The sequence below is a fragment of the Taeniopygia guttata genome, chromosome 3 (assembly GCF_048771995.1).
Source record: "Taeniopygia guttata chromosome 3, bTaeGut7.mat, whole genome shotgun sequence".
In the NCBI taxonomy this organism is placed as follows: Eukaryota; Metazoa; Chordata; class Aves; order Passeriformes; family Estrildidae; genus Taeniopygia; species Taeniopygia guttata.
The window spans coordinates 214,733-239,891 of record NC_133027.1 but is presented as its reverse complement, the minus strand read 5'-3'; the positions used below and the strand labels follow the sequence as shown (position 1 = coordinate 239,891).

At 47.4% G+C, this 25,159-nt stretch overlaps 1 protein-coding gene across 2 annotated transcripts in view; it reads right to left on the bottom strand.

The window, feature by feature from the left end:
* Window positions 1-25,159, bottom strand: part of IFT172 (intraflagellar transport 172) — a 38,400-nt gene that overhangs the window by 12,893 nt on the left and 348 nt on the right. For both annotated transcript variants that reach the window (XM_004176677.6, XM_072926178.1), the window contains exons 2-32: window positions 24,958-25,101; window positions 24,749-24,861; window positions 24,224-24,263; window positions 21,614-21,679; window positions 21,155-21,234; window positions 19,917-20,004; window positions 18,887-19,101; window positions 18,666-18,789; window positions 17,463-17,558; window positions 16,700-16,861; window positions 14,445-14,498; window positions 13,817-13,920; window positions 13,315-13,400; window positions 12,726-12,838; window positions 10,297-10,464; window positions 9,833-9,969; window positions 8,896-9,003; window positions 8,295-8,379; window positions 7,877-7,969; window positions 7,469-7,546; window positions 6,859-7,107; window positions 5,281-5,359; window positions 4,764-4,884; window positions 4,262-4,406; window positions 4,089-4,178; window positions 3,587-3,684; window positions 3,220-3,355; window positions 1,761-1,877; window positions 1,051-1,193; window positions 338-431; window positions 54-118 (exon numbers count right to left, since the gene is read on the bottom strand). In XM_004176677.6, the coding sequence (XP_004176725.5) occupies window positions 54-118; window positions 338-431; window positions 1,051-1,193; window positions 1,761-1,877; window positions 3,220-3,355; window positions 3,587-3,684; window positions 4,089-4,178; window positions 4,262-4,406; window positions 4,764-4,884; window positions 5,281-5,359; window positions 6,859-7,107; window positions 7,469-7,546; window positions 7,877-7,969; window positions 8,295-8,379; window positions 8,896-9,003; window positions 9,833-9,969; window positions 10,297-10,464; window positions 12,726-12,838; window positions 13,315-13,400; window positions 13,817-13,920; window positions 14,445-14,498; window positions 16,700-16,861; window positions 17,463-17,558; window positions 18,666-18,789; window positions 18,887-19,101; window positions 19,917-20,004; window positions 21,155-21,234; window positions 21,614-21,679; window positions 24,224-24,263; window positions 24,749-24,861; window positions 24,958-25,101 (3,491 nt within the window). The remainder of the gene's footprint in view (window positions 1-53; window positions 119-337; window positions 432-1,050; window positions 1,194-1,760; window positions 1,878-3,219; window positions 3,356-3,586; window positions 3,685-4,088; window positions 4,179-4,261; window positions 4,407-4,763; window positions 4,885-5,280; window positions 5,360-6,858; window positions 7,108-7,468; window positions 7,547-7,876; window positions 7,970-8,294; window positions 8,380-8,895; window positions 9,004-9,832; window positions 9,970-10,296; window positions 10,465-12,725; window positions 12,839-13,314; window positions 13,401-13,816; window positions 13,921-14,444; window positions 14,499-16,699; window positions 16,862-17,462; window positions 17,559-18,665; window positions 18,790-18,886; window positions 19,102-19,916; window positions 20,005-21,154; window positions 21,235-21,613; window positions 21,680-24,223; window positions 24,264-24,748; window positions 24,862-24,957; window positions 25,102-25,159) is intronic.

The following is a 25,159-nucleotide window of genomic DNA, read 5'->3' as shown; positions in this document are numbered from 1 at the left end:
CCAGGCTGGCATTGCATGGAAAGCAGGCACAGCAGGATGTGGAGGACACATACATCAGCACAGCTTCCTTGGGCTTCCCAGCTTTAATGAACTCTCCTTCAGCCTCTTCAAATTTGCCCTAGAGGAGAAGTGACTTGTTTGCACACCTTCCTGTTCTGGCATCATCACATGACCTCCTCTACTCACCGCAAGGCAGGGAGCATTTCACTGTCCTCATGGAGCCCTTTGGAAATGCAGGGACTGCAGCCAGAACTGTGACTGCTGCAGCAGCCCAGGGACACCTACTCAGTTACCTGAGGGACTAGAGAACTTGCACCTGTTCCAGGGGGAAAATTACCTCATCTTCTAGGAACATGGCATATTTTAAGTGGATGTCTGGCATCTTCTGCTTCATGGAGAGGCGGGCCAGTTCAAAAGCAAATTCAAAGGCCCTGCAACGAAAGAGAGAAGGACTCTGTGCTGTGTGTATGCCTTCATCAAGAACAAGACATCAAGTAGAGCACAAGACACTGGGAGAGGAGAGAGAGGAATACAGGGGGTTCCAAGTGAATTAGCACTGCCTGTTCCTCCTGTTCCTGACCAGGAGCTTTTAGAGTCCCCACTAAGGAAATCTGACTCCTTCACACCTGCTGTTAGAGCCCAAAGCAGGAGTCAAGAGATGTGGGAGCCTCAGAAGAGCCGTAATTAATGCCCATACAGGCAGACACCTGGCCAGCTGCAGAGCAGGGCCAAAGCTGTTGTGGCAGACAGTTACTTCTGGTGACATGAGGAGTACCTCCTCTCATGCTCAGAGACTCTCACAAGCCTTCCTCTGCAGAGGCTGAAGGACAAACTGCATTTGCCTGCCAGCTCAGACTTGGCATTTGAGAGACTGACACAAAGATGAGATGTGGGATGTGTCAAGGATGTGGAAGGCCTGTGTGAAGCATTGTGAGGTGGGAAGACATGTCATTTTCTGGATTTTCAGCTACCTTGTGCACACAGCTACCTTGGCCCACATGTTTTTCTCTGGTTAGGCAGAGGGGAGGGAGGTGTTGGGCACCTGCGTACCCGCTGTCTGTTGCATGGTCAATGGCCATCTCCAGAAGTTCAAATTTGCTGAGGAGTTTCACAGCTGCCTCTCCACCCAGGCTCTTTGCCCACAGATAGGCCACGTGCTTATGGGAGTTCGCACCCCCGTATGCCTTGGCCACCTGTCCAAAGCAAAGGAAGAACCCAGTTTATGTTTCACCTTCAGCAGATTGAGCCCCTCTCACGTGCTGCCTGCCAGCAGGAGGGAGCACCAAAACCATCTGTTCCCTCCCAACAAACCCTTCTGCAACCACCACTGCACTGGCGAGGGGGACAGTAAGACAAAGGCATACATGGCACAGCAGCAGCTGCTGCCTCAGCATGGCCACATCACTGCTGGGACAGCAGAAGTGAACCTAGCATTCCATGGCCACACTGAGGAGAGCAGTGCTGGGGGACTGTGGCCAGGGCAACACCTCTGAGGTACAACAGGATGCAGTGATCAGGGGCAGGGCAGTGCCTCGAGGAAGGCAGGCCAGCAGAAAGGCCAAGAGTCAAACCTTGCTTTTGGACTGCAATGCTGCAGACTGGGAGGCCCACAGGCCTCCAGGGCTGGGGCAGTTCTGAGGCTGGGTGGTGTACACCAACTGTTCTGATCTTGCAGTGCACAGAAACAAAGCAGTTTCCACCAGGATCCCACAGGCAGAACCTGACCTCTGCACAGGTGGGGAGCTGTGAATGACCATTACCCTGTATGCCTCTTCCCACATGTCATTCACTCTGTACATGTTCACAGTGGTCTTCCAGTCTTTGGCTTGCAGGTAGTGGTACTCAGCCTCCTGCAAGCGCCCCTCTGCCTCCAGCTCCTGCAGTCAGAGGCAATAAGACAGTGACACTTGTGCTGGTGCATTCCCCCCTTCTCCTTCACAGGCTGCAGTGTGGTCTGAGAAATGCTTGGCCTTGGCCTTGAAAACACCACCTGGGCTCAGCTCTTCCTGAGCTTCTCAGAAACACTGCCTTGCTCCCAGGAACGGCTGCTATCTAATGTGCTTCTGTTTTCCTTATGACCAGACTTGGAAAACATTCTTCTTGCCTGAATAGCACAACATTCCTGTTCTCACACTTTCTAAGAAAATGCCAATCCAAACTCTGGCCAGGATGAAATTTGTTATGACTGAAGCCCTTGTGACCCTATAAACAGCAGTCCAAAATGAGACCCTTTTGAGCTGTCCTGGGACCACAGTGGGCTGTGACCAGCAACCTCCCTCTGTGGGGGGACACCTCTCAGAGCCAAAACCCTCAGGTTTGCTGTTCTTGGAGGACTGCCAAAACACAATGTGTCCTGGGCCAATAGGTCATTCCTTGAGGCCTGATCCTTCACCCACTGGGAGATGCAAAGGCCTCCAAAGTGAGGATTTCACTGGCCTCTGGGGTGAATTTTTCCCAGGTATCTTGTGGGCACTGCCTCTTTCTGTCTGGGTGCATAAAGATGCACATATGCTATAGCAAATCCGGGAGAAATGTGTCTTTCTTAGACGTTTAAGTATCTTGGATATCTAAGTAAGTGAGGCCTGTAAGTAAGGTTAAGTTATAGTTATAAACTTACTTAAGTGCTGCTAAGTGTTGTTCTTTTGCTAAGTTGTTAAACAGAAGTTATAAGCTAAGTGTTGCTAAGTGTTACTTTTCTGCTGAGTTGCTAAGTGTAACTTCAAAGTTGTAAGTTAGGCTAAATGCTGTTGTTATTCCTCTGTTAGATTGCTAAGACTAAGCTATAAATTAAGTTAGGTGTCAGTTAAATGTTTTCCTATGTTAAACTGTTAAGTCTTAAGGTATAAGTTAAATTAAAGTACTCTTACATTTGAGTGTTTGGCTGTGTTCCTTTTTATCCTTGCCCACACTATCTTTTGTCTCACACACACACACACTCCCTCACAGATAGTTCTTAGCTAATTTCTTTTTTGATTGCCTAGATTTTGTTTGGTTTTGTTGTTGCTTGTTTTTCCTTGTTGTGCCTTAGCTGTCCTGTAAGTAGCAGAGTGAATCTTGACAATTCACAACAAACTTCTTGTGCTTTGACGCTTAATATTAAACCTGACTTTTGCTCATACCCTTTTAACTGATTTTTTTAAGCGATCTCAAACCCTCGTCCGTAACAACAATCTTGCCCCTGCTTGGTTTAGCTGATCCCCTGCCATGAGATACACTCACCTTGCCCAGGTGCAGGTGAGTATCTCCAAGTAAGTCCTTGTGGTACTTTGCTACCAGGCAAACCATCTCATCATACATCTTACACTTCTTGTACATGGTGATAGCCAGATCAGGTTCATTCACAGTGATGTACAGCCTGGCAACACGAGCACATCCAAACAGCTCAGCCAAGGACACGACCAGTCCCTGAAATCTTTCCGCAGCCTGAAATATCAGCTTCAGTTCCCCACGTGTGGATAAAGTTCCCCTGACCATTCCAAACCCCAGTCCCAAATTCTCCTCCTAACCCAGGAAAGGGCTTCTCCTCACTACAGCTAATTTTTCAGGGCTTAGCTTTGGGCTGACACCAGTACTGGAAGAAACTCACCTCTCCGCTTCTTTGTACTTGCCCTGTTTCTCCATCTCCTGGGCCTGAGTTATGTACAGCACAGCCACCTCCTCCCGGCTCATGCACTTGAGTGCCAGCTGCCAAAAGGAACACACAGGGGAGAAAGGAACAGCAATTTCCTGACATGTGACAGTGAAGAAGGGGAAAACATATTTCCTTCCTCTCTGACAAACAGGTATCTGTGCTATATGCTCTGCAAAGAATGGGCAGTCATTTGTCACTGTCACAAAGCACACAGGACCAGCTCCTGGAGAGGGCCATTTGTGCCAGAGGTGAACCTACATGGGGCTGGGAGAGAGAGAAGGACAGGTCAGGGTGGGAACATTTGACTTCTTGCTGGCTACTGGATGTCCCTGCAAACATATCTGGGAAGAGTACTGGTGGATCAGGTATCGCTGCACAAGGCACTACCACCTCCTGATGGAAGACACATCTCACCAAGTGGGGTGAGCTTCACAGAAGGTTTGGCTTCTGACTCTACCTTGTGAGCCTGTTCCCAGAGCCCGGCCTGTGTGTACATGTCGATGGCATCCTTGGTCTGCCCTCCTTTGATGTACAGTTCCTCTGCAACCTGCCAGGCAAAGGCCACACTCAATACAGCCAAGGGACATACCATACAACATAGAGCAGTGGTGACTGTGTCTGGGGCCTCACCTGATACTCCTGTAAAGCTGCATAATGCTGGGCAATCTTGAGGTAATATTTGGCTGCTGCCTGTTTGTCCTGCAAGTCCAAAATGTAGATGGCCTTCTTCCACTGCCGAGCTCCCAAAGCTGCCTCGAGGGCCTTAATTGAGCACCTGGCACCAAAACCATCAGTCTTTAGAGCCAGGCAGCAGGCATCTCCTCTAGCTACACTGTGCCAGGGAGACTAGAGTGCTCTGCTGCCTGATTCAGTTAGAGCAGCATAAAGCAGCTGAGTAACTGGCACTGCTAAGGGCGAAAGAACTGGGACAGCAGAGAAGTGCAATCAGCACTCTAAGACCTTGGGAGAGATGTGGGAAGGCATCAATGGCTGGTGCACACGAGCAAGCAGGGCACAGCTAAGCAGGGCAGTGGGGGTTCACTCAGGCGACCCCCCTGCTGAGAGAGGCAAAGGTATCAACTTCACGCCCTGCCAGTACACTGCTGCATATACAGCCTTCCCCTACTCCCACCTGGCTTCGATGTAGTGGTTAATAGCAGCATCCAGCTGTTTCTGCTGCACCAGATAGTCTCCCCAGGCCTCCTCCAGCTTCACAACTTCTGCAGGAAATGCCAGGCGAGCCAGCTCCACGGCTGTAAGGGGACACAAGAGCTGCAGTGCTGAGGCCAGCAGGGAAGCAGAACTGTGGGGCAAACATGGGCCTTGGATCTGGCACTGGAGGAGGGGAATGGTGACTGTCTAAGCCACTCCAGTTCCAATGTGTTACCCAGCAACCTAGACCCTGTGGAGAGCTGGGCCAAACCCATGCTGGTGCAGTCAGCATGGTCAGGGCCTTGGGATCAAGACACTCTCCTGGGACTGCATGTGCAAGTACAACTATGTGAAAATACACTGAATGATATGATAGGTGGAAGCTGCAGAACACCCAGGCACCTCCAGGCCCCAGGGCAGTATTTCATGCTGCCACCAGGCCAGAGTAGCCAGGCTCCTGCTGTAGATGAGTGGGAGGAACATACTGAGCATGGTACCTTTCAGGAAAGCACTGCCCTTGCCGTAGCACTCCAGAGCCTTTCGTGGGTTCCCAACCTTCTCGAACAGGTCTCCAGCCTAGTGACAGATACAAGCTGCCAGTTTCCAGAGCCACCACCTCCCCACATCATCACACCCTACCAGTTCCATGCACACTCCTGCACCAGCTCTGCCTTCCCAACTAACCAAAGTGTATGGGATTAAAGAACTACAGGAAAGACAGCATGTGCCAAGACCATTGTCCTTTCTGCTGACTGACCCCAGCACAACCATCCTGGAAGACCAACGGCTCATTCCCTTCAGTATTTGAATGGTGGCAAGACCACACAGAAAGAACTGTAAAAACAGAGCAAGTATATACCAGCCTTTCCTCTATTTGTCCACCTCTGACAACCTGCACAGTAGAAGTTGCCTGAGTTTGTAGTGATGCCCTCACATCATCTTATTTAATGGCTTTTGACAAACTCTGCCTCCTGATTTGTCTAATAATTTTTGGACTATTTATACTTTTGGTAACAACATCCAGTAGCTGGGAGCTCCAGTTATTCTTTCAACTGAAAGTTTAAGAAAAGATGACAGGTTTGAAAAAGTACAAAGTTGTCTTGTGTCAAAATTAAACGGCCAGAAAAGCTGAAGATAAATTGAGACTAGAGAAATGTAATTTATAAAGGAGACATAAAACAAGCTAACAAAAACTAGTATTTTTTTTCACTCAACATCTAACTGAACTGGGTAACTCATAGCCAAAATTGTAACTTAAAATCTGCATGTGGTTCAAGCAATAATTTGACAAGCTCATGGAAGTAAAATCTATCAAGAGCTCCTAAACACGGAACTAGAGCTGTTCAGGAACATTACAGGCTGCAAACTGCTGGACCCCATGAAAACACACTAGGGGATGTGCCACCTTCTATCTGCCTGCCCTGTTCCTGATTTTCCTTTCTTAAGCACCTGCCAGAGGCCACTGTTGGCCAGAATACTGACTGTGGGCAGACTCAGCACTGCTTTCTTACATTAACATGATGTGCTGTGGAAAAAACACCCTTTGGTTTTAAAACTGTCACCTCACAATAAGTTATCCATTTTTGGTGTTATTAGACACCAAATGTGTTATTAGAGAATAGTCACATCCCTTCTTTATGATATTCATGGCACTACAGTCTTCATCTCATTTGTTTTGATTCCTTAACTTTTCCATTTTGACTATCCTTGTGCTGTATTTTATCCTGATACGAGGAACCACTGACACTTCCACAGTGATATCAAGTTTTCAGTTGGATTCACGATTCTGCTCCTGTTGATTCCCATCTTCCTTAACTATTACTGACACTCTATATTCTGGACACATGTTGCCAATCAGATGTGAACTTCTTCCTGATTAATAACAGTAATTCTACACCTCACCCATGTACAATGGCTACAGTGAGGATTTCCTCATAAATGTTAACTGCAACCTCCTCAAGGCAGTTACCTCTGCTGCCTTCCAGCCCAGTCCCCACTGTGTCTCACAGGTGGAGAGGATGGGGCAGGGGCCCCAGTGGCCCCCAGCAGAAAGCCCAGTGGGAAGAGGCATTCACCTGTTCATACAGTTCCCCTCTGATCAGTGCCGTGGAGATTCTATCGATGACATCCATGTTGGTGAGCAGCTCGTCCCTGCTCATGACTAGCCGTGCTGCTTTAGCTGGCAGCCCTGCCCGCAGATACAAGCTGATGGCTGCCAGGTAGTCACCCTGTCCCTCCTGGACCTCCCCAGCCTTCTCCTCCTGCTGAGTATCCAGCAGCCACTGGTAGTAATCCCGACGCAACTTCTCCAGCATTGGGTGTCCCTATGCAGAAATACAGAACTGGTAGACCTGGGGAGGATGAGATATTGTCCAGCTCATCCTGCAGGCTCTGAGCACCTGGTCACATCACCGCGCCTCTTGTCCAGTTATCAGAAACTACAATGCCAACCCTGAGTATCATGGCACTACCCATTATTTTTTGAAGCCACAGATACTCCTAAAGCAATTTCAGTAGCTTTTCTCCCTGTCCATACAGGTCTGTACTTACACCAGTGCAATCTTCCCTTCTATTTGGAGCCCTTCTAAGCAGAAGGTGAAGAGAACACAGACCCTGAGTGGACTCCCAACCAGAAGATTTATCAAGCAAGACCAGCCTATAGCCCAGTGCAGCAACATTCTGTACCTTGGCCTTGGCCACCTCAATGCATTCATCCCACATGTGCAGCTCCTGGTACATGTCCATGGCCTCCTCTGGGGCGTTCTGTGTTGGAAAGCAAAGTGTTAACCTGAAGGCTCCAGGTTAGGAGCAGACACACTGCCATGGAGCTGTCACAGCAGGCAGGGTTAGATGTGCAGGAAACCCTTGGAAAAGTGCAGTGTCTCCTTTACTTGGATATACATCCTCCCTCACACTCTTCATACATCTCAGGGTAATCCTACACCTCAGAACAAGGAATACTTTTTCTACTTCAAGGAGAAAACTCTTTTCCTAGGAACAAGCAACATCCTCCTTTCATCTTACACCAGAGGGCACACACCTCCCCACCCAGAAATAAAGAGAACCTTTTCCACTCCTTGTTCCTTTACTCACTTGTTCCAGAAAGATCATCTCTGCCAGCTTGTAGTTCTTGTCCAGCATGGCCAAGCGGGCCCGCACCAGGTAATGGTCTGTGCCATCCCCACCCTGCAGACAACAGCAGCAAGCTCAGTTTGCTGAGGGAAAGAACAGGCTCTAGGATGGAACATGGAGGGGACTGCAAGTGGAGGTTGGGTCACTACAGAATTTAAAGACAGTTGAGAATCACAGCAGTAACAAGCCAGGACAGTATAAAATGGCCAGCCTTGAGAGGGACCTGGCAGCTGTGGACAGAAGACAATGTCAGAAGTTTCTACATGAAGAGATACTGGTCTGTAACATGATACTGGTGACCAAGGACACAGAAGATAATGTGCATGCAAGTATTTACAGGCAAACTGCTGCTCCACAGAGCATGAAAAATTTGACTTACATGCTCCTGAGCTGCCTGGTCAGCAATTACGTTAGTTTCATGCAGAAATCGAGCCTTTGCTATGTTCCCCAGAGCTGCAAAGCACCTGGAAAATGCAAAGCAGTTAGTCAATACCTAGGTTTTGTTGCCCACTTTTGGTCCAAGATAAGAAAATCAGAAACCAGGCAGCAAACTCAGCTCTCACGGAGAGGTGGGGTGGCCCTACTTCAAGAGAAGCATTTTGCCAAGACCTGTGTTCAGATGTGCTTTCTAGCCCTGCTCCAAGGGAGAATCCGGGAACATGACCAAGGCTCATGTTTCACCTCCCCAGGCTTCAGCTGTGCCTCAAGCTTGTTCATGCCTGTCAGCTCTCTGAGTCCTTGCTATACACAGCTTTGGGCTGCCATCAACAACAATTTATGCTACAGACAGAGGTCTTCCCAGCCCTGGTTCTGGCATTACCAGCTGGGATGAAAAGGCAAAGCCATGGCCTGGCATAGAGAACACATAAGTCTCTAGTGCAGGGAATATTCCAGATTATACACAGAGCCACATCTTTAGCTGGACGCTGGTTTCTGGGATTCAGCAAAGAACATGTTGAAGCCATGAAGATGTGATGTACCTCTCTGCAATGTGCAGTTGTCTTGCTTCCAAAGCCAGTCTGCTGAGGGTTTTCCACATGGCTTCAGTCTCTGTAGACATTTCCAGTGTCTCCAAAAATGCAGCAGCCCTTGAGACAGAGAGATTTATAGATTTTCAGTGACAGAAGAGCTCTCTGAAGAAAATCCCAGACTGAGACAGGAGCTTCCTAACCAGAGTGGCACTGAAACCAAAGCCAGCTGGGTGTGCCCAGCTCTGAAAAGTACAGTGTAAGGACAGCTCTGAACACAGAGCCTGACAGAGCAGGGAGAAATTCAGACATCTAGCTTATTCCTACCTGGGCTAAGGTACTTAGAGGCAGATGATCAGCAGAAGGCCGTACCAGTGTGGAACAAATCTAAAGTGTTTGTCTGATACAAGTCTGTACTGAGAAAGTCTCTGAAGACACAACAGTGCTATGAACATGTCAACTTTTCTCCCTTGGTCACTTTTAAAAGCCCTCTAAGTGTCAGCAGTACCCGGGGGCTGCCATGACCACTTCAGTCAGTTTGCACTCTGCACAGCTCCTAGATGTTTCCATGATACTGCTACCATCCCTAGAATGGCAGCAGTAAAAGCACCCAAGCACTACTTCACATCTAGCTGCTCTGGAGACACTCTTATTCACTGCAATTAATTGACAGCTACCTTCAGCAAAGCCCTGTTGGTGTCTGTGGAACCAGACTGGCCAGTCTCTCTTTGAGTTTGAAACCACAGAGCTGCAAGACAGCAAAAGCTGAAAAATCTCTCTTGAAGGACTCTGATGTTCATTATAGCCAGACCTGGCACCAACATCATGCTGAGAGTCTGAAGTTCAACTCTGGAAAGCTGTGCTGCTGCTGTTCGTGGGTCTTTGATTCCCAGGTCCTGGCATGTGATACGAGCTAACTGCCATCCCCACTGGCGTATGCAGCACTTACCTGTGATAATCCCCATCATCAATGGCAGTTCCAAACTCTATGAGGCCTTCATCCAGGGTGTAGGGCACAGTGCTCACTCCTTCAGATACTATCACTTCAGTCTTTCCATCATTCCTTTCCAAGCCTACGATATCCCCCTAGAAAGAGTACCAGCTGTGAATACTCCCCTGCTCATCTGAAATGTGTGGGGTTTCAGGGGTGTGAGGGCAGCACTGCAACAGCTCTGTCAGCCACGGTTCTTTGGAATGAGCTCACACTGAACACTGAGCCATGAAGCAGCCCCTTACTCCATCTTCTGCCAGAAATGTCTGCCAGAAAGCCAACAAATGAGCTTGTATTTTGTCCACAAGAAAGTGACAGTTCCCTTCTGTCTCCCTTCTGCCATACCACCCTTGCTACTCCCACACACGTGAGGAAAAAGAAAAACAAACTGCAGGAGGCAACCGAAGTCTCCAGAGTTTTACCTTCAGAGGAAACATGGTGACTCGCTCTGGAGCATCAATGTTGTACCAAATGCAGAGACTGTTTCTGTTCTGAGCAACCACCACATCACTGCCCGGGACCCACTGCACGTAGGAGCAATAGTTCAGAATGGTCGTCTTGGTGCTGCTCTCAATGTCATAGAGCTGCAGCTGGAGGAGGCAAAGGAGAACAGGCTCAGTTGGGCTTGTGGCTGGGCTACAAGCTCACACAAACATTGCAGGAACAGCTGAGCAGGCATCTTGGAAACAGACATTACCCATCAGGAAACAGACTTTTTCCAAGACATACATCCTAAAATTTCATACTTATTTACACACTCCTGTAAGACCTTTTTAAACCCTTGCAGCATTTTAAGCTCTTGCCTCCCTTAGAGCTTGGCACAGACATATATAAACCTTGTGCTACTTCAGTTCCCTCTCAGCTGCAGAGCTGGAACAGGAAAATGGGCTCAGAAGTCCTTCATGGAAACAAACTAAGGGACCAAGAGGCGGCTTCCTCTGAAAATTTGGGCTCAACTCTCCATCCCAGGTATGTCCTACTGCAATGACTACTACTAATAAGGTGAGAGGTCAGTTGTTTGTAGAACACACTGCCTCAAACCAAACACAACAGTTTGGAAGGTGTAACCTGACATATGGCATAACTTTGCTATATATATGATGTCTTGTGACTGAAAAGTCCCAGACTGTCTCTATTCCTTGTCTTCACCTAGAGAAGATGAGAAAAAGAAGAGAACAGTGCTAGTCTCATGACACAACTATCAAAAGATAACAAGAATGTCCTTGTTTCAGTCTGTACCAAAATGGCTGGAGAAATCATAGAACCCCAGAATGGTTTGGGCTGGAACGGACCTTAAAATTATCTTGTTGCAACCCCCTGCCATAGGCAGGGACACCTTTCGCTAGACCAGGTTGCTCTAAGTCCTGTCCAACCTGGCCTTGAACACTTCCAGGGATGAGGCAGCCACAGCTTCTCTGGACAACCTGTGCCAGGGCCTCAGCACCCTCACAGGGGAGAATTTCTCCCCAGTAACCCATCTAACCCTGCTCTCTAGCAGTGGGAAGCCACTCCTCCTTATCCTCTCACTCCAGGCTCTTGTCCAAAGCTCCTCTCCAGCTCTTTTGGAGGCCCTTTAGGCACTGGAAAGGGCTCTAAGGTCTCCCTGGAGCTTTCTCTTCTCCAGGATGAACAATCCCAATTCTTTCAGCCTTTCCTCATAGGAAAGGTGTTGCAGGCCTCTGACTATCACTGTGGCCTCCTCTGGACTTGCTCCAGCAGCTCCATATCCATCCTGTGCTGGGACCCTACATCTGGAAGCAGCAGATGGAGGTCTCACCTCAACAGGGCAGAGGAACAGAGCCCACCTTCCCCTGCTGTCCTCACTGTGGGATTGGTTCAGGACACAACTTATGCTTGGCCTTGTTGCATCTCAAGAGATTCCTATGGGCACAGCTGGAATCTTGTCCAGGTTCCTCTGGATGGCCCTGTCCTTCAGGTGTGTCATTCCACCCTCAGCTTGGTGCCATCTGCAGGCTTGCTGAGGGTGTACTCAGTCCCTTCATATGTATAATTAATGAAGATATAAAATAGTACTGTCCCAGTACAGACCCCTGAGGGGCACTGCTTGTCACTGATGTCCACTAGGACTCTGAGCTGTGGTCACTTCCCTCTGGATGTGAATGTTCACCCAATTCCTTATCCAGCAGACAGTCCACCATCAAATCCATCTCTGTCCAGTTCAGAGAGAAGGATGTTGTGGGGGACTGTGTGAAAAGCTTTACAGACATCTAGATAAAAGACATCCATAGCCCTTCCCTTGCTCACTGATGGAGTCTCTCCATCAGAGAAGGCCATTGGGTCGGTCAGGCAGGACTTGCTGTTGGTGAAGCCATGCTGGCTTCCTGAATGACCTCCCCTGGTTGTCCTGAATCACCTTCCCATTCTCCATATCGTTTAGCACTGCTTCTAGGGGGATCTGTTCCATTATCTTCCAAGCCCCAGAGGTGAGCATACCAGATCAGTAGTTCCCAGGGTCCTCCTTCCTACTCCTTTTAAGCATGGGGTAACATGTTCTTCTTTTTCCAGTCACTTCAGCTTCACCTGACTGACATGACTTTTGAATACCACAGACATATGTACTGCAGAAGAACCTATGGTTTTCATTGCCACGTGTGAGGAGATGAAACAAGATGCCCAGTAACTAAGTTCAGCATTAGTTATGACTCAAGAATGCAACACTGCTAGCTCATGCAATCTGGATATGGTCAATCTTCCCCAAAGGAGCATAAGCAAAAAATCAGAGGAGTATTTCAGATGTGCTTCTCACCTCCCTCCCCCCATTCAGGCATATCTGTCTCTACCTCTCCCCACACACGCCATCCTGCCACATGGCCTCAGGTGCCTGCCTCACCCTCATCTTCTTGTCCCTGAAGAGCAATTTATGGCCTGTTTCATTGAGCTCCAGCCAATCGATCCTGCTGTCATGACTGATTGTGCCAGTGTTGTAGCCACCAACAAGGTCCACTTGGGAAGGAAAGAAAGGAAACAGTGTAAGTACCTGATGTACCTCAAAGCGCTCAACACCCACAGCTGTGCCAGGGGAATCAGATGCCTGGGACCTATTTAGGACAAAGACAGTGGGACACGGACACCAAAAAGCAGTAGTTTGATGCCTTCTCACCAGTAGCAGCTCTCTCCCACTGTCTGCAAGCATGCACAGCTCATGGGCAGTGCAGGCAACACAGAGTCTGGGTCCGGGACACAGTCACACACACCCATGGCTGTGTTCATGACAGGTAGAATCCTGTCCAAAGTAGGACAGCCTGGTTTCCAGTGGATTGCTGCTAGGCAGAGGGAATACAAAGGGGAACTTCAAGAATCTGCTGCTTGGAAGAGGGAATGCACAGAGGACCTTCAGGGATGTGCTGCCTGGCACAAAAATGAAAAGGAATAAGGAAGGCTGGCAAAATACAGGGAAGCGGAAGGAGGGTTACACTCACCTGTGGCTATAGTCTTGATGTCTATCAGGTAAGCCAGCCTCTTGTTCTCATCCACACCTCGCTGCTGTCTCTCATTGATTCGGACACTGTGATTTGAAGGGAATGACTATTGCCTTCACTACTCCCAAAATTCACATTTGAATCACAGAGTCCCTCCCTGACTTCCCTGCAGTTTTCCTGAGCACATGGAGACTCTGGCAGTTCTCTGACCTGTGACACCTGCCCAGTAACTACAGCTGCCTCAAGTGAGAACAAAGCTTTCTGATCCATGGCTTCCCCCCAGAGCTGCCCCTCTGTCCCCAATAACACATTAGATACATTGCTCTGAGCAGCCCATGATCATTCCTCCTCCTGAATCAGAACATGAGGTATAGAATTTTAGAGGGACAGAGGAGGTCCTGCTGGCAATTGGGTCCAGTGTTATGTATCTGATCTCACTTTACTAACTGCCTTAGTAAATGTAGTAAATGTTACATCTGCCTAAGGTGGATGTAACCATTACCTGACCAGATGAGGGTTCACAAACTCTGTGCGGACAGACCCCAGAATGTCATTGCTTCCATATTCCACTAGTGTCAGCTCTCCAGCATTAAAAATCATGCAGACCTGATGGCGAGAGGGAAATACACTTTTAGAGTAAAGCAACAGAAACACTCACACCTACCGGTGAGGGGTACAGGAAAGAACTCTGCTGCACACAAGTCTAAATTTAAATACTCTGGGATGACTAAGGAGCTGTTCTTGTCTTCTTGTTGTGACTGACAGCTTTTCCTCAAGACTGGGGATTTTAATTGTGGGCCTATCAGTCTTGCAGGAGTCAAGCTCTCCCCATGACACCTGTATTCTGTATCTCTAACATCCTCTCTGGCCACTGATCTTTTATTGCTTCTCTCTCCTTCAGGGTTATGACTTATATAACTCGTCACTCCACACACTGAGTTTGTTCTGTACCTGGCATGTGGAAAAGGCATGTACAAGGAAGAAGCAGATTGGGATCTGCATGAAGAGGCTAAATCCAGGAAACTGCAGAGAAACAGGGTTTTCCAGAAATGCAGGTGACACTTTTCTTGCTGGTGCACACAGAGCTTTACACACTATCCATGAGGAGCGTTCTGTTCCATCCTACTTACATTCTCATTGTCGAAGAAGAACTTCTCATTCCCCCCAGATCCTTGCCAGGCCACCTATAAAGCAATACACGGGGTGAGGCTGACAGGCTGACAGCTCCACCAGCACCAGTCTGCAGATGATGGGGTCCTCTGTCCAGCTTTTGGTTCCCATAACAGACAGCATGACTTATACGGCACAATGGATCATATTCCATCCCTTTAGCTGCCAACACTGTTTTTGAGTCATTCCCAGCTTGTAAATTCCACATGCTCCTCTCCTTTCTTTAGACTCAGCTTCACACACCAGCTCTCTTTGTACAGTACATTACTGCCTTCTGAACAAGAGGCCTTTATGGCACCAAGGTACTTCCTCTATCCTATCCTTCACAGGCCCTTCTCCACCTTCCCCAGACCAACTTTATTACAAAAAGCACCCAAACAGTTCCTTTGCCTCTGTTAACCATAGCCACAGAATCACTGCTACCACTTGTGGGAGCAGAATCTCCTCACTACTGTAGCTGAAACCCTTTTTTTTTAGGGTCACTCTAGCAATGGCTGATCAGCACGGTGCCAGTGGGGGAATAACTGATTGGAAATTTGCATAGAGCACTGGATAATACAATAGCTGCTGTCGTAACAACAGACAAGTGACCAGAGAAGCAGAAAACTGAAAACCAAGGCTACAGCAGTCCTCTTCCCTCACGGAGTGCAAACTCCAACTTACTGCTTCAAAGGAACTGCAGTGAGACAGCAAGAGAGCAAATGGACATCTCACAGCCTTGCTCTTTCTGAGAAGTGTGTATAGCTGTACAATCTAAAGAAAAACTCAGTACAGTAAGATGTAGAGAAAGATGGGAGCTTCATTCTTGTTGGGAAGGATGGATAAATATAATTGCCTGGCAAAAGATTTACAGTAGTACAGCCAGGACGAATATAATGTCCCCTACTGGCTGGACAATACCCTTACCTACAGACAGGTCCAAAAGCCAAATGGACTGTTCCATCTCACCCCCCAGAATGTATGGTTCACCCCACACCTGTAACCCTCCCCTGAAACATCAGGTGTCTGTCACCCCATTGGCCCAAGTCTTGTTCTAGCCCACCTTGAAGCCCCCTGATAAGGGGCCTCCAAGGGGCCAGATGCCCTCTTGGAACTCCCCCCTCTTAGATCTTCCACCCTCCCCTAGAACATCCTCTCTCTCCCGTCCCCCATCACCTCAGGCCTTGCCACGTGCTGCATCTGGCAGCTCCAAGCAAGACCTTTCACCATCCCTAATAAACCTTATATTCTAAAAGCAACCTTCAGAGATCTCTCGTCTCCATTCATCAAAACCGTCCTGGAGAACAACGCTCCCTACAATTCTGGCCAAATTCTTAGTTATATTACCAAGTATCAGCATTCTCCAGCACAAACCTCCAGTCAGAGCTCCTGCTCCAAGAGAGATTAATTAACTCACCATCAGTCTGATTAAAGTCTGATTATTTGCTTTGTTCACAAAGCAAATACGTCCTTGAAGCCTGTTTAATGCTTTTATTAGACGTTAGCCTACTGACCACATTCTCCAGGCTCAGCACATGGGCTCAGCATTCAGTGCACCATGAGGCTTCAGGGGATGGACAATTCTGTGTGAATTGTCTGGTACCAGAAATGGCACTGCCACAAGCTGTGGGATGCAGCCATTGTTTTCTGATGATTTTTTATTTTGTTTCTTTTAAACACACTAAGATTTGTACATTCACACCTGGAATGTATATATGTAAAACATCCAGATTTGGGCCCCCAAGTACAAGAAAGACTGATAAACTGGAGCAAGTTCAGCACACTGCCATCAGGATGGTTGGGAGTGAAGCACTTACACTGTCAAAAGAGGCTGAAGGAATTTGGCTTCTTCAGCCTGGAGAAGGGAAGGCTTAGGAAACCTCTAATACAATGATGCCAGGCTTTTTTTGGCAGATGCAGAGTGAAAAGATGAAAAATTATCATAAAACAACAGTCAAAATACCAAGAAGACTTAGAAAAATGCTTCCCTCCATGAGTACAGTAAAGCATTGGAACAGAGGTCTAAAGTGATTGTGGGACTTGAGCAACAACATCTGAATTTAATATTGACTGCCATTTGGGCAGTAAGTTTGATAAGAGACCTCCCAAGACCCTTCCAACCTGAATTGTTCTATGATTCTTTGAAAAGAGGGATTGTTCCCATTCAGAAATCATATCCTCTGAGTTATGAAGTTAAGCATTTGACACTCCAGAAACGCCACCGATTTTCCAGTACCTCACTGAGCTTGTTGGAGCTGACATCACCCAGCAGTAATGTGTCTGAGGTATGGGCCACCAGGTACCTGTCCTTCCCTAAGATCTTCACCTCATCAATCTCATAACCGTACTGAGATTTCAACACAACTCGAGTTCCTGTGGAGAGGTTCTTCACAATGACCTAGTGAAAGTGAGAAAAAGCAATATGAGGCCATGCACAGAGGAACAGCACAGACTTCTTGTCTCCTGGAATATTAGGCAACAGATGACACTAGGATATTTAGATCCCCTCACATAATTTCCCTCTGCTTTTCTTAAAAACCTTACCATTCCTCTTGCATGGGATGACAGCTGTAGGAGACATGTGGGATTCTTACTTTTGCCATTTACAAGTTACTCGCCTAACCACTCAGGCCCCCAAGGATAAGCCCCCTTTGAAGAGTCCTGTACTCTCTCCCCTGACTGCACAGGGGTGCCCAGGCTGCCAGCTCACCCTTACTGCCACATTCTGAACGTCAATTTGGCTGAAGTTGAATCACTTTAGAAGTCTGCACTGGACATGGAGGTACCACACAAAAATTCACAAGGTAGGAAATGAACTCCATGGTCTCTTATGCTGCCCAATTCCCACCCAACCTTATCTCTGTCCAAGGCATATCCCCCATGCCTTTCTCAACAAGTTGGCATGAACAAGCCATAGGTGCAGAGCTCCAAACATGTCTAGTTCTGGCAAACATCCCATTTTCATCAGGCATTTAGTACCTCATTAGATATTCTCTTACCTGGCTTGGTCCCACGTATGTAATTTCAAATTTATTTTTGTAAATGGTTTTGCGAAGGCAGCAGTCAAACTGTTCAACTCCTCCACACAACGTACCCTGGGGACAAAAACACATCATGTGGTCAGTGAACTCTAGTTAGGGAGAGAGATTCCAGACCCTGCTTACATGGAGAAGATCAGAGGTCAGACACCAGTTCTGGAAAACAAGGTTCAAGCACCCACATGCAGGAGGACCAGCCCTATTTTCACTTTCTTTAGACAACAGAAAGATTGAGCCATTCTCAGAAAAATGAAGATTACCAAAGCTGGCATGAATCTGGGATGGGAGGAGGTGGGGTTAAAAACCACCTTTATCCTCATCTTTCCCATTATTTTTCTCCATTTCCCACTTCTCCATCTCCCAGCCTCCTATTCTTTCCTCCCTTCCAGAAGAATCCTTTCACCTTTATTTCTTTCTTTATAGCATCCCCATTCTTTCCACTGATCTCCTATCCCTTAGCCCCTTCCCCTTCTCTGAAAATAGTTGTTCAGTTGTGCAATAATTCTTGGTCTGAAAATATTTCAAGGATTCTTGATTGTTTAACACAAAACCATTAAAATGCTAATAAAGAAAAGTCATAAAAAACACAATTCATAAATAATTTAAGTGTTTGAAGTGTTAGTAACTATAACTAACTAGTAAGACTTAGTCAATTTACTACAGAAAATATGCAGAAAGATCAATTTAAAGGGATTTAAATAATTATCTGACTTTAGGGAAAGGCAGATTAAGACTTGAGGGCTAAAGGTAGAAAGAGAAGGCTGAACTGAAAACACAGCATAGAAACACAGAATGTAATTAGCAGAATGCTGCTTCTCATGGGTGCCCAAAGGAAAGAATGCTCCTGAGACTGCTCTGGAGAAGCTATGCTGACCTCGTCGTGCTTCTGAGAAAAGAGAGGGGCTGCTGCAACCAGTGAGCCATCACACCAGCAGCCAGAAGCTTTTGCAGCTCCACACTCGCACACCTGAGCCAGGGAACTGCAGCCATTCCCTAGCACGAGGTCCCGGCCTTGGCGTCTGCCCTGCACCCCTGGGGGAGATGTGACCACAGCAGGATGACCACGTTCAAAGCCTTCCCCTGAGCACACCACTCTGTTCCCATGCCAAACATCCCCCTGGTGGGAGACCTGAGGGCTCAGGCCTCCTGACTGAAGATACAAACCGCACAGATCCGCGAGCCATCCCTCTTCCACGCCAAAGCTGTGATGGTGTACAGGTGAGCTATTTCTTTGGGCTTGCCTTCCTCCCAGGCACTGCGGCGCGGGCTCCAGTTTAGAACCCGTAACCTGTGAGAGACAGGAGGTAAGAGAGACGTTAAAAACTGTGTATGGCTGACAAAGGAAGGACTACAAAGAGGAGAATTCTCCATCAGGTACGTGGTACCTGTCATAGCTGCCAACGACAACGGACTGGCCGCTGGGACTGGTGGCTGCTGTGGTGAATTCCTTCTCTGATGAGTCCCGGCTGTAGTCGAAGGTTTGAATCACGCTGCCTTCCTTCCCGTAAGCGACAATCTTCTTGTCACAGCCTGCAGCCACAATGCTGCTGGAAGCCCAGGCAAGGGCATAAGGAGGACAGGGATGCACCACCAGCTTACCCTACAACAGACAAGAAAACCCTGAACACGTGAATGGCCCCAACTCCTAGCTGGCCTCTGTGTCAGCTATCCCAGTGGGGACCAGTACGGGACCTTTTGTAAAGCCCAGTTCATGGGGGCAGCTTTGTCTGCCTGCCTAGTCTGTAGGAAGACAATCCAGAACTGATTTATCAACTATTACATTCATTAACTGTTAGAAGAATTCTAATGTCAGTAAGAAGCCTGATATCATTAACTAGACTGACACTGAACTCCCAATACAGCAGAGTATAGATGGATCTTCAGGATAGCATGGCAGAGAGCAGCCATGCTCAAACTGCTTCAGCTGGAGACAAAAGATCTGAGAACAGTATCCCCTTCACCACAGCCTGAAGCACTCCTGGCACAGAGGAGCGGGAGGCTCAGGAGAAATGCTGGGCATCCAAGGACAAAATGTGAGCCTGAGATTCAACGTTAACTGTGGTAATCATACCCTACTTAGTGTGGGGACAATAGCAGCCACTCCATGGAATCCTACCTCTTTCAAGCATCATTCTCCTGGACACTTGAACATCAGATCTTTCCAGACACCTGAACACCCTTATGCCTCACACAAAAACATGAATTCTCCCCTTACCACTGCCCTCAGTGTATTCCAAAGCATCTAATCACTGTTCTGCCTCCATCAGTGCTTCCCAAAACCTTTGCTAGCAAGCACAGCCTGTAGTTCCTCTCCAGACTTCCACTCTCTCCACAGCCTGATCCCTTTCCAGAACTCTGGAGCTGGGAAGCAGGCTGTGCAAATAGGAATTCTGCTCACCGAAAGATCTTTGGTACCTGTGATTCACCTGAACCCTCATCATCAAAGAAGAAGCGCACTATGGTTCCATCAGCATGGCCAGACAGGATTCCTTTCCCTGACACACTGCAGAAAAACACAGACAGGATGATGCAACATTACAGGAAGACTTGCACCTTCATACTCATATCCCTGCCCAGAGCAGCAATTCCCAGGGTCATGGCTGATGTTCCTCATCAAAGGAACCTTCCCCAAAAACAAGACAAATATTGAGTACCTGTGCCAATGTCTGTAAAAAGAAAGCAGACAAAAGAAACCAGAGTGGAAAGGAGAGTGACCAGTTAAGTGTCTTTTTACAATAAAAAACTTTCTGTATTACTAAAACCAAGAAGCTAAGTGACCTTCAGTGGAATAAGGACTCTGCTCACAAGTGCTTACAGCAAGATACAGCAAACAGCTCTTGCATTGGAACTGTTCCAGAAGTGAGGCTGGATATTATAATATTGGGAATCCCTAAAAGAAACACAATGTGGGCAAAAAACACCTGGACAAAACTCCAGGCCTAAGTCCATTTTTTATAGCATTGATATATTGTGCTTCTGGACACAAGTAGGGAGAAGAGAGCAAAGAAAAAGAAACAGGCCGAAAACCATGTACCCAGAGAAACAGTTTTTAATGAAGATTAGAAGATTCAAGAACAGAATACAAATTCTATAGACACTGTAGCAATACAGCAATCATGTACCTGTCACCAGAATGACAGCACTTAATGAAAATTCCACTCCTAGGACCATGACACATTTCAATTTTTAGGTAAAGAATACTAAAGTAGTTGAAATGAAATCTTATTAATTAAAATAATTTTAAACTGCACTTTATGGTTATTTTCCTAATTGTCAAAGGTTTTATCTGGCAGAATGATGTTACTTTCTTTAGCCCTTAAACATGATTAATGTTAGTTATTACTTAGATGAAACTGACAAATGTAGTCCTTATAAAGTCACAGATTTAAAAACATCAGAGTATATAAGTAAGCTCATGGAGACTTTGATCCTCAACTGTGTTTGAAGAACAATCAGACTGCTGGTGTGGCACAGCCAGGTACCAGATTTTAGGAAGGAATTCCCTCTGGAGAGCACAGTATGTTATTATCTTGACAAGAAAGTGACAGCAAAAGAACACTAGTAACCTCCCACACTGGTCGCTGTTATGCCATGCCAGCAGCAGGTGTGAGACTGAGCCAAAGCAGAGCAGTCCAAAGCAATGCCATACTCACTTGGAAGTCAGTGAGACCACGTAGGAATCTGTTCCATAGATGGTGGAAGACTTGTTGTTCTTTGTATTTGCTAAACGAACCTGAGAAAGAGAAAATTATCAGTGTTGCTTTCACCAGTAGAATGTGGATCCTCTCCCAGTGTAAGTAACATTCCCAGAGGTTTCCCTGCTCACTGTCAGGGAAAGAAATCACAGGAAGCACATTGCCTTCCAGTATGTTATAGAAGTGGAAAAGTTGGAGTCACATTTCCGCATTTCTAGAAAAGTTTGGAGAAAGATCCAAAAGATCCAATAGAACCTCCAGAAACTGTGAACCAGAAAATTCCAGTCCACAGTGTAATCCCTCTGTGGCAGTTACTGTGGTACCCAGTGATGGCTCCTACCCCTTAGCCCAGCCATTGGCAGACCCTGGCAGACCCTGCAAGGGAAAGAAAGTCACGCAAATAACAAGTTTCTCTACCTTTCCTTCAGCAAGACCAAAGACAATGATATGCTCTGCTGGCCACAATAAGCAGGTCACAGCACTCTGCAAAGGAGGAGGTAAAAACAGAGGTAAGAGCTCCATCTTACCCAGCTTCCTGCCCCACTGCCACCCTAAAATAGTTCATGAACAGACATAATTCAAGCAGGAGAGACGGGGCATTTGGACAGGCCTTACAGTAGCTGAAGATACTGGACAAACCTTACTTCATGCTGAAGCTTAAATTAGATAAAAGTGAGCTGGGGCAAAGTAATTGAGCACAGGAGGACTACAGGAGGGCAAAAAAAGTTATAGGGATGTGTTCAGTTTGGAGTTCCTTTGCGAGTATTACTGAGCAGTGCTAGGCTTGCCACATGCTATTGATGAATGTATAAAATCATGGCTGTTTTAAAAGGTTTTTTTCAACAAGTATAAAATATAAAAATAATTTCACTGTGACAACTTCTGCAATAGCTATGAGAATACTTGTCCATTGGATCTTTATTTGATAAATAAGAAATAGTGTTTATTTTTTCATTGACAAGTAAGATGGTTATTAGATGCTACCAAGTAGTCAGGTAGAAACAGGCTCATTAAATCCAAACCAAAGGTATTCTCAAAATCTGAGGTGGAGTCAGAATGAATAAAGCTGACCACAAAACCCAACTGTAAGAGGACTGAGAAAGTTTATGGAAGCTCTTCACATCTACCCTGCAGAAGTTCAGTCAGTAAGAAGGCTGGTGTTTGGCAGTGTGCCATCAGCACCAGCCTCATTGGATCTCTGTCCCATTTTAAGCATCTGGGACTGCTTAAGATACATATCAGCATTTATTCATTCCTCATTTATTTATCTCATCCTCTGTCACTGCTCTGATCATTCATATCAGCAAATACAGCTACAAGCAGACAACAAAATGTCTAAGGTAACCAAACTGTTCATAATTTAAATGTCCAACCGATGACCAAGACCTGTTTTAATTACCCCTGTTTCCCTCATTATCTGCCAGACTTATTTTCCACTTTAACACAACAAAAGCTTGGGAACAAGCCTCACATAGTGGTGATGTGCTCATTGTTTGTCCTCCTGGCCCTCAGCAGGAGGCTTGGCTTGCCAGCGTGATCACACACCGGGATCACTGTGTGTGTGAGAGGGCCCAGTGGCAGGAGAGGGAAAGGGCCCAATAAACTATCTCTCATATGGACTGAGCATTTCAAAAATTTGTAAATAACAGTATTTAGTTACAGGAGAAAGCCAGGAACAGTGGTAAAACCCCAGAAATACAGCATCAGAAAAAAATAAAGGATTGAATGTGTTACAAATGTTAGAAAAGGCATGGGGAAATGAGAAATGAGAGAAAAAATATACTGAACTTCTACATTACAAATACAAAATCCTGTACATGTGCCACACACAGCATCTGAGCTTGTGAGAGGTGAGCAGGCCCCCACCAGGCTGGCAGCTGGAGGGGCAGGCAGCAAGCAATACACAAGGAAACAGCTCTCCAGGGAGGCTAAAGCTGCCCACACCTGGGATAGCCAGCCTGTTCAGGAACAGGACAAATGGACACCAAGACACCAAGCCCTTGTTGCTCTCTTTTCCTCATGACCACTCAGTGCAGCAGCGCAACTGCAGACAAAACAGAGGCTGACCAGCAGCTTTCCTGTCTCAGAGACACAGAATTCCCTGGGCTCCCTGCAGCAGTCAGAGCAGCCACAGTGGCAGGCCATGACCCAGCTCTGAGATGAAAGCTTTCAACCCAGAGGCTGAGGCTACCCTTCACCTGAGAGACAGCTTGAGAAAGTCTGGCACAGAGACTCCAGCAGCTCCATCAGGAACAGCTCTCTCTATGTCTTCTGGGGATTTGGACATGAAGAATGATTCCTCCTACCCTGCAGAGAACTGTCTTGGTGACACAGAGACTATGGTCATGGCACTTGCCTGGAAAGCCAGGGGCAGCTGCTAGACTTTTACCTCTGAAGGTAGAAGTAGTCAGTGCACTGTATTTTCTCACTCTGATGGCTTTCTGTGCAAGGAATTCATAACACCTTTGCCTTTTCCAGACAGATCTCAGGGCAAGCCTTGTCAAACACCTACTGGGCAAACTGCTTTCTGACACAGGCAGGTCAAGCCAGAGCAGCAGAACACAAAGGTGGCCAAGGAGCAAACCTGACAGAAATCACAAACCTGAAGCAATTGAGCATGTGGAAATTGCACAGTTTGAATTCTGTACACTTTACATTTTGTTTAATAAGGCATCTTGGAGTTTAGAGCTGCAAACCTGTGAAAAATAGTTGGGCTCTGAGTGTCGCATATTTTTCCCTTTCAACTCCCTTAAAATAGTCTGTCCACTGATGCCTAAAGTAGTCCCCAAAGTTTTGTAACTGATTGCATTGATTGTTCAACAACTTACTCTGTTATACTCAGGCACTAGGACACCTCCAAAGCCTGATGAGCAATATATGCCTCAGAATTTAGAGATTCTCCTAGGATCTTTAAAGGTCAAGTACAGTTTGCCCAAGTACACCTGTGAGTATGAGCAGAGAGACCTCTCATTGTTTTTTCCTACATATGCCAGAGAAAATGAAGTCAAACACAAGTCTGGGTCTCACCGTTTGGATGAACTTGTTGCATATCACCTTCTTGTCACCCCTGCAGAAGAATATAAACACAAATTACTATCAGCAACCCTGCACATTCTGATCACCCTGCTGTTTATACACAGTCTGGTTTGATAATGCCAAACACAGTCCGTTGAAGCCCTGCGTGCTGCTAGTCTATCACAACTGTAGGCAAAAAGCCAAAAAGACCTCCAGCATCTGAGCTTCCAAACTCCTATTGAACTGCCTTTCTGAGTGCCGTTAGCACAAATCCTGCCAGCAAATGAGGCTGCAGTGGGGCAGGTGTGTGCCATCGCTGCACAGCTGTGACATATGATGGCAACACAGGCTCCAGCTAGCTGCATGCACAGCCCGGGCTCCATAAGGGCCCTGCCGTGGAAACCTCACCTGCTGCACCCTACAGGCACCTGTGTGGCTCCCTGCAGGTCAGGTGATGGGCAATACAGTGTGTGCCAAGGCCTAAGGGAGCCCATGGCAGGGCGGAATGGAGCATGCTGGACTGCACCGCACACTCACCATTCCTCGCCGATCCTGTACACGTAGACAACGTTGTCTGTCTGCCCGATGGCCAGTTTAGTGGAGTCCGGGGAGAAGGCCATGCCTTTGACCACGTAGCTCTTCCTGCCGTACTGCAGAGAGGGTCGGTGTGACCGTGGGAAGGCCGGCTGCCCCAGCGCTGCCCGTCCCGTGCCCATCCCCAGCCCGGCTGGCCCGGCTCCGCTCACCTTGGCGTCTGCCGGCTTGGTGGAGAACTTGTCGCGCCGCTCGCCCTGCTCGTCGTAGAGCAGCACCACGCGCTCCGCGGTGCACACGGCGAAGCGGGCACTGCTGGCGGACCAGGCCATGCAGGTCACCCGCGCCGTCCCGTCCTGCGGGCACACACGGCTCAGCGGGACAGAACGAGCCGCAGCGGGCACACACGGCTTA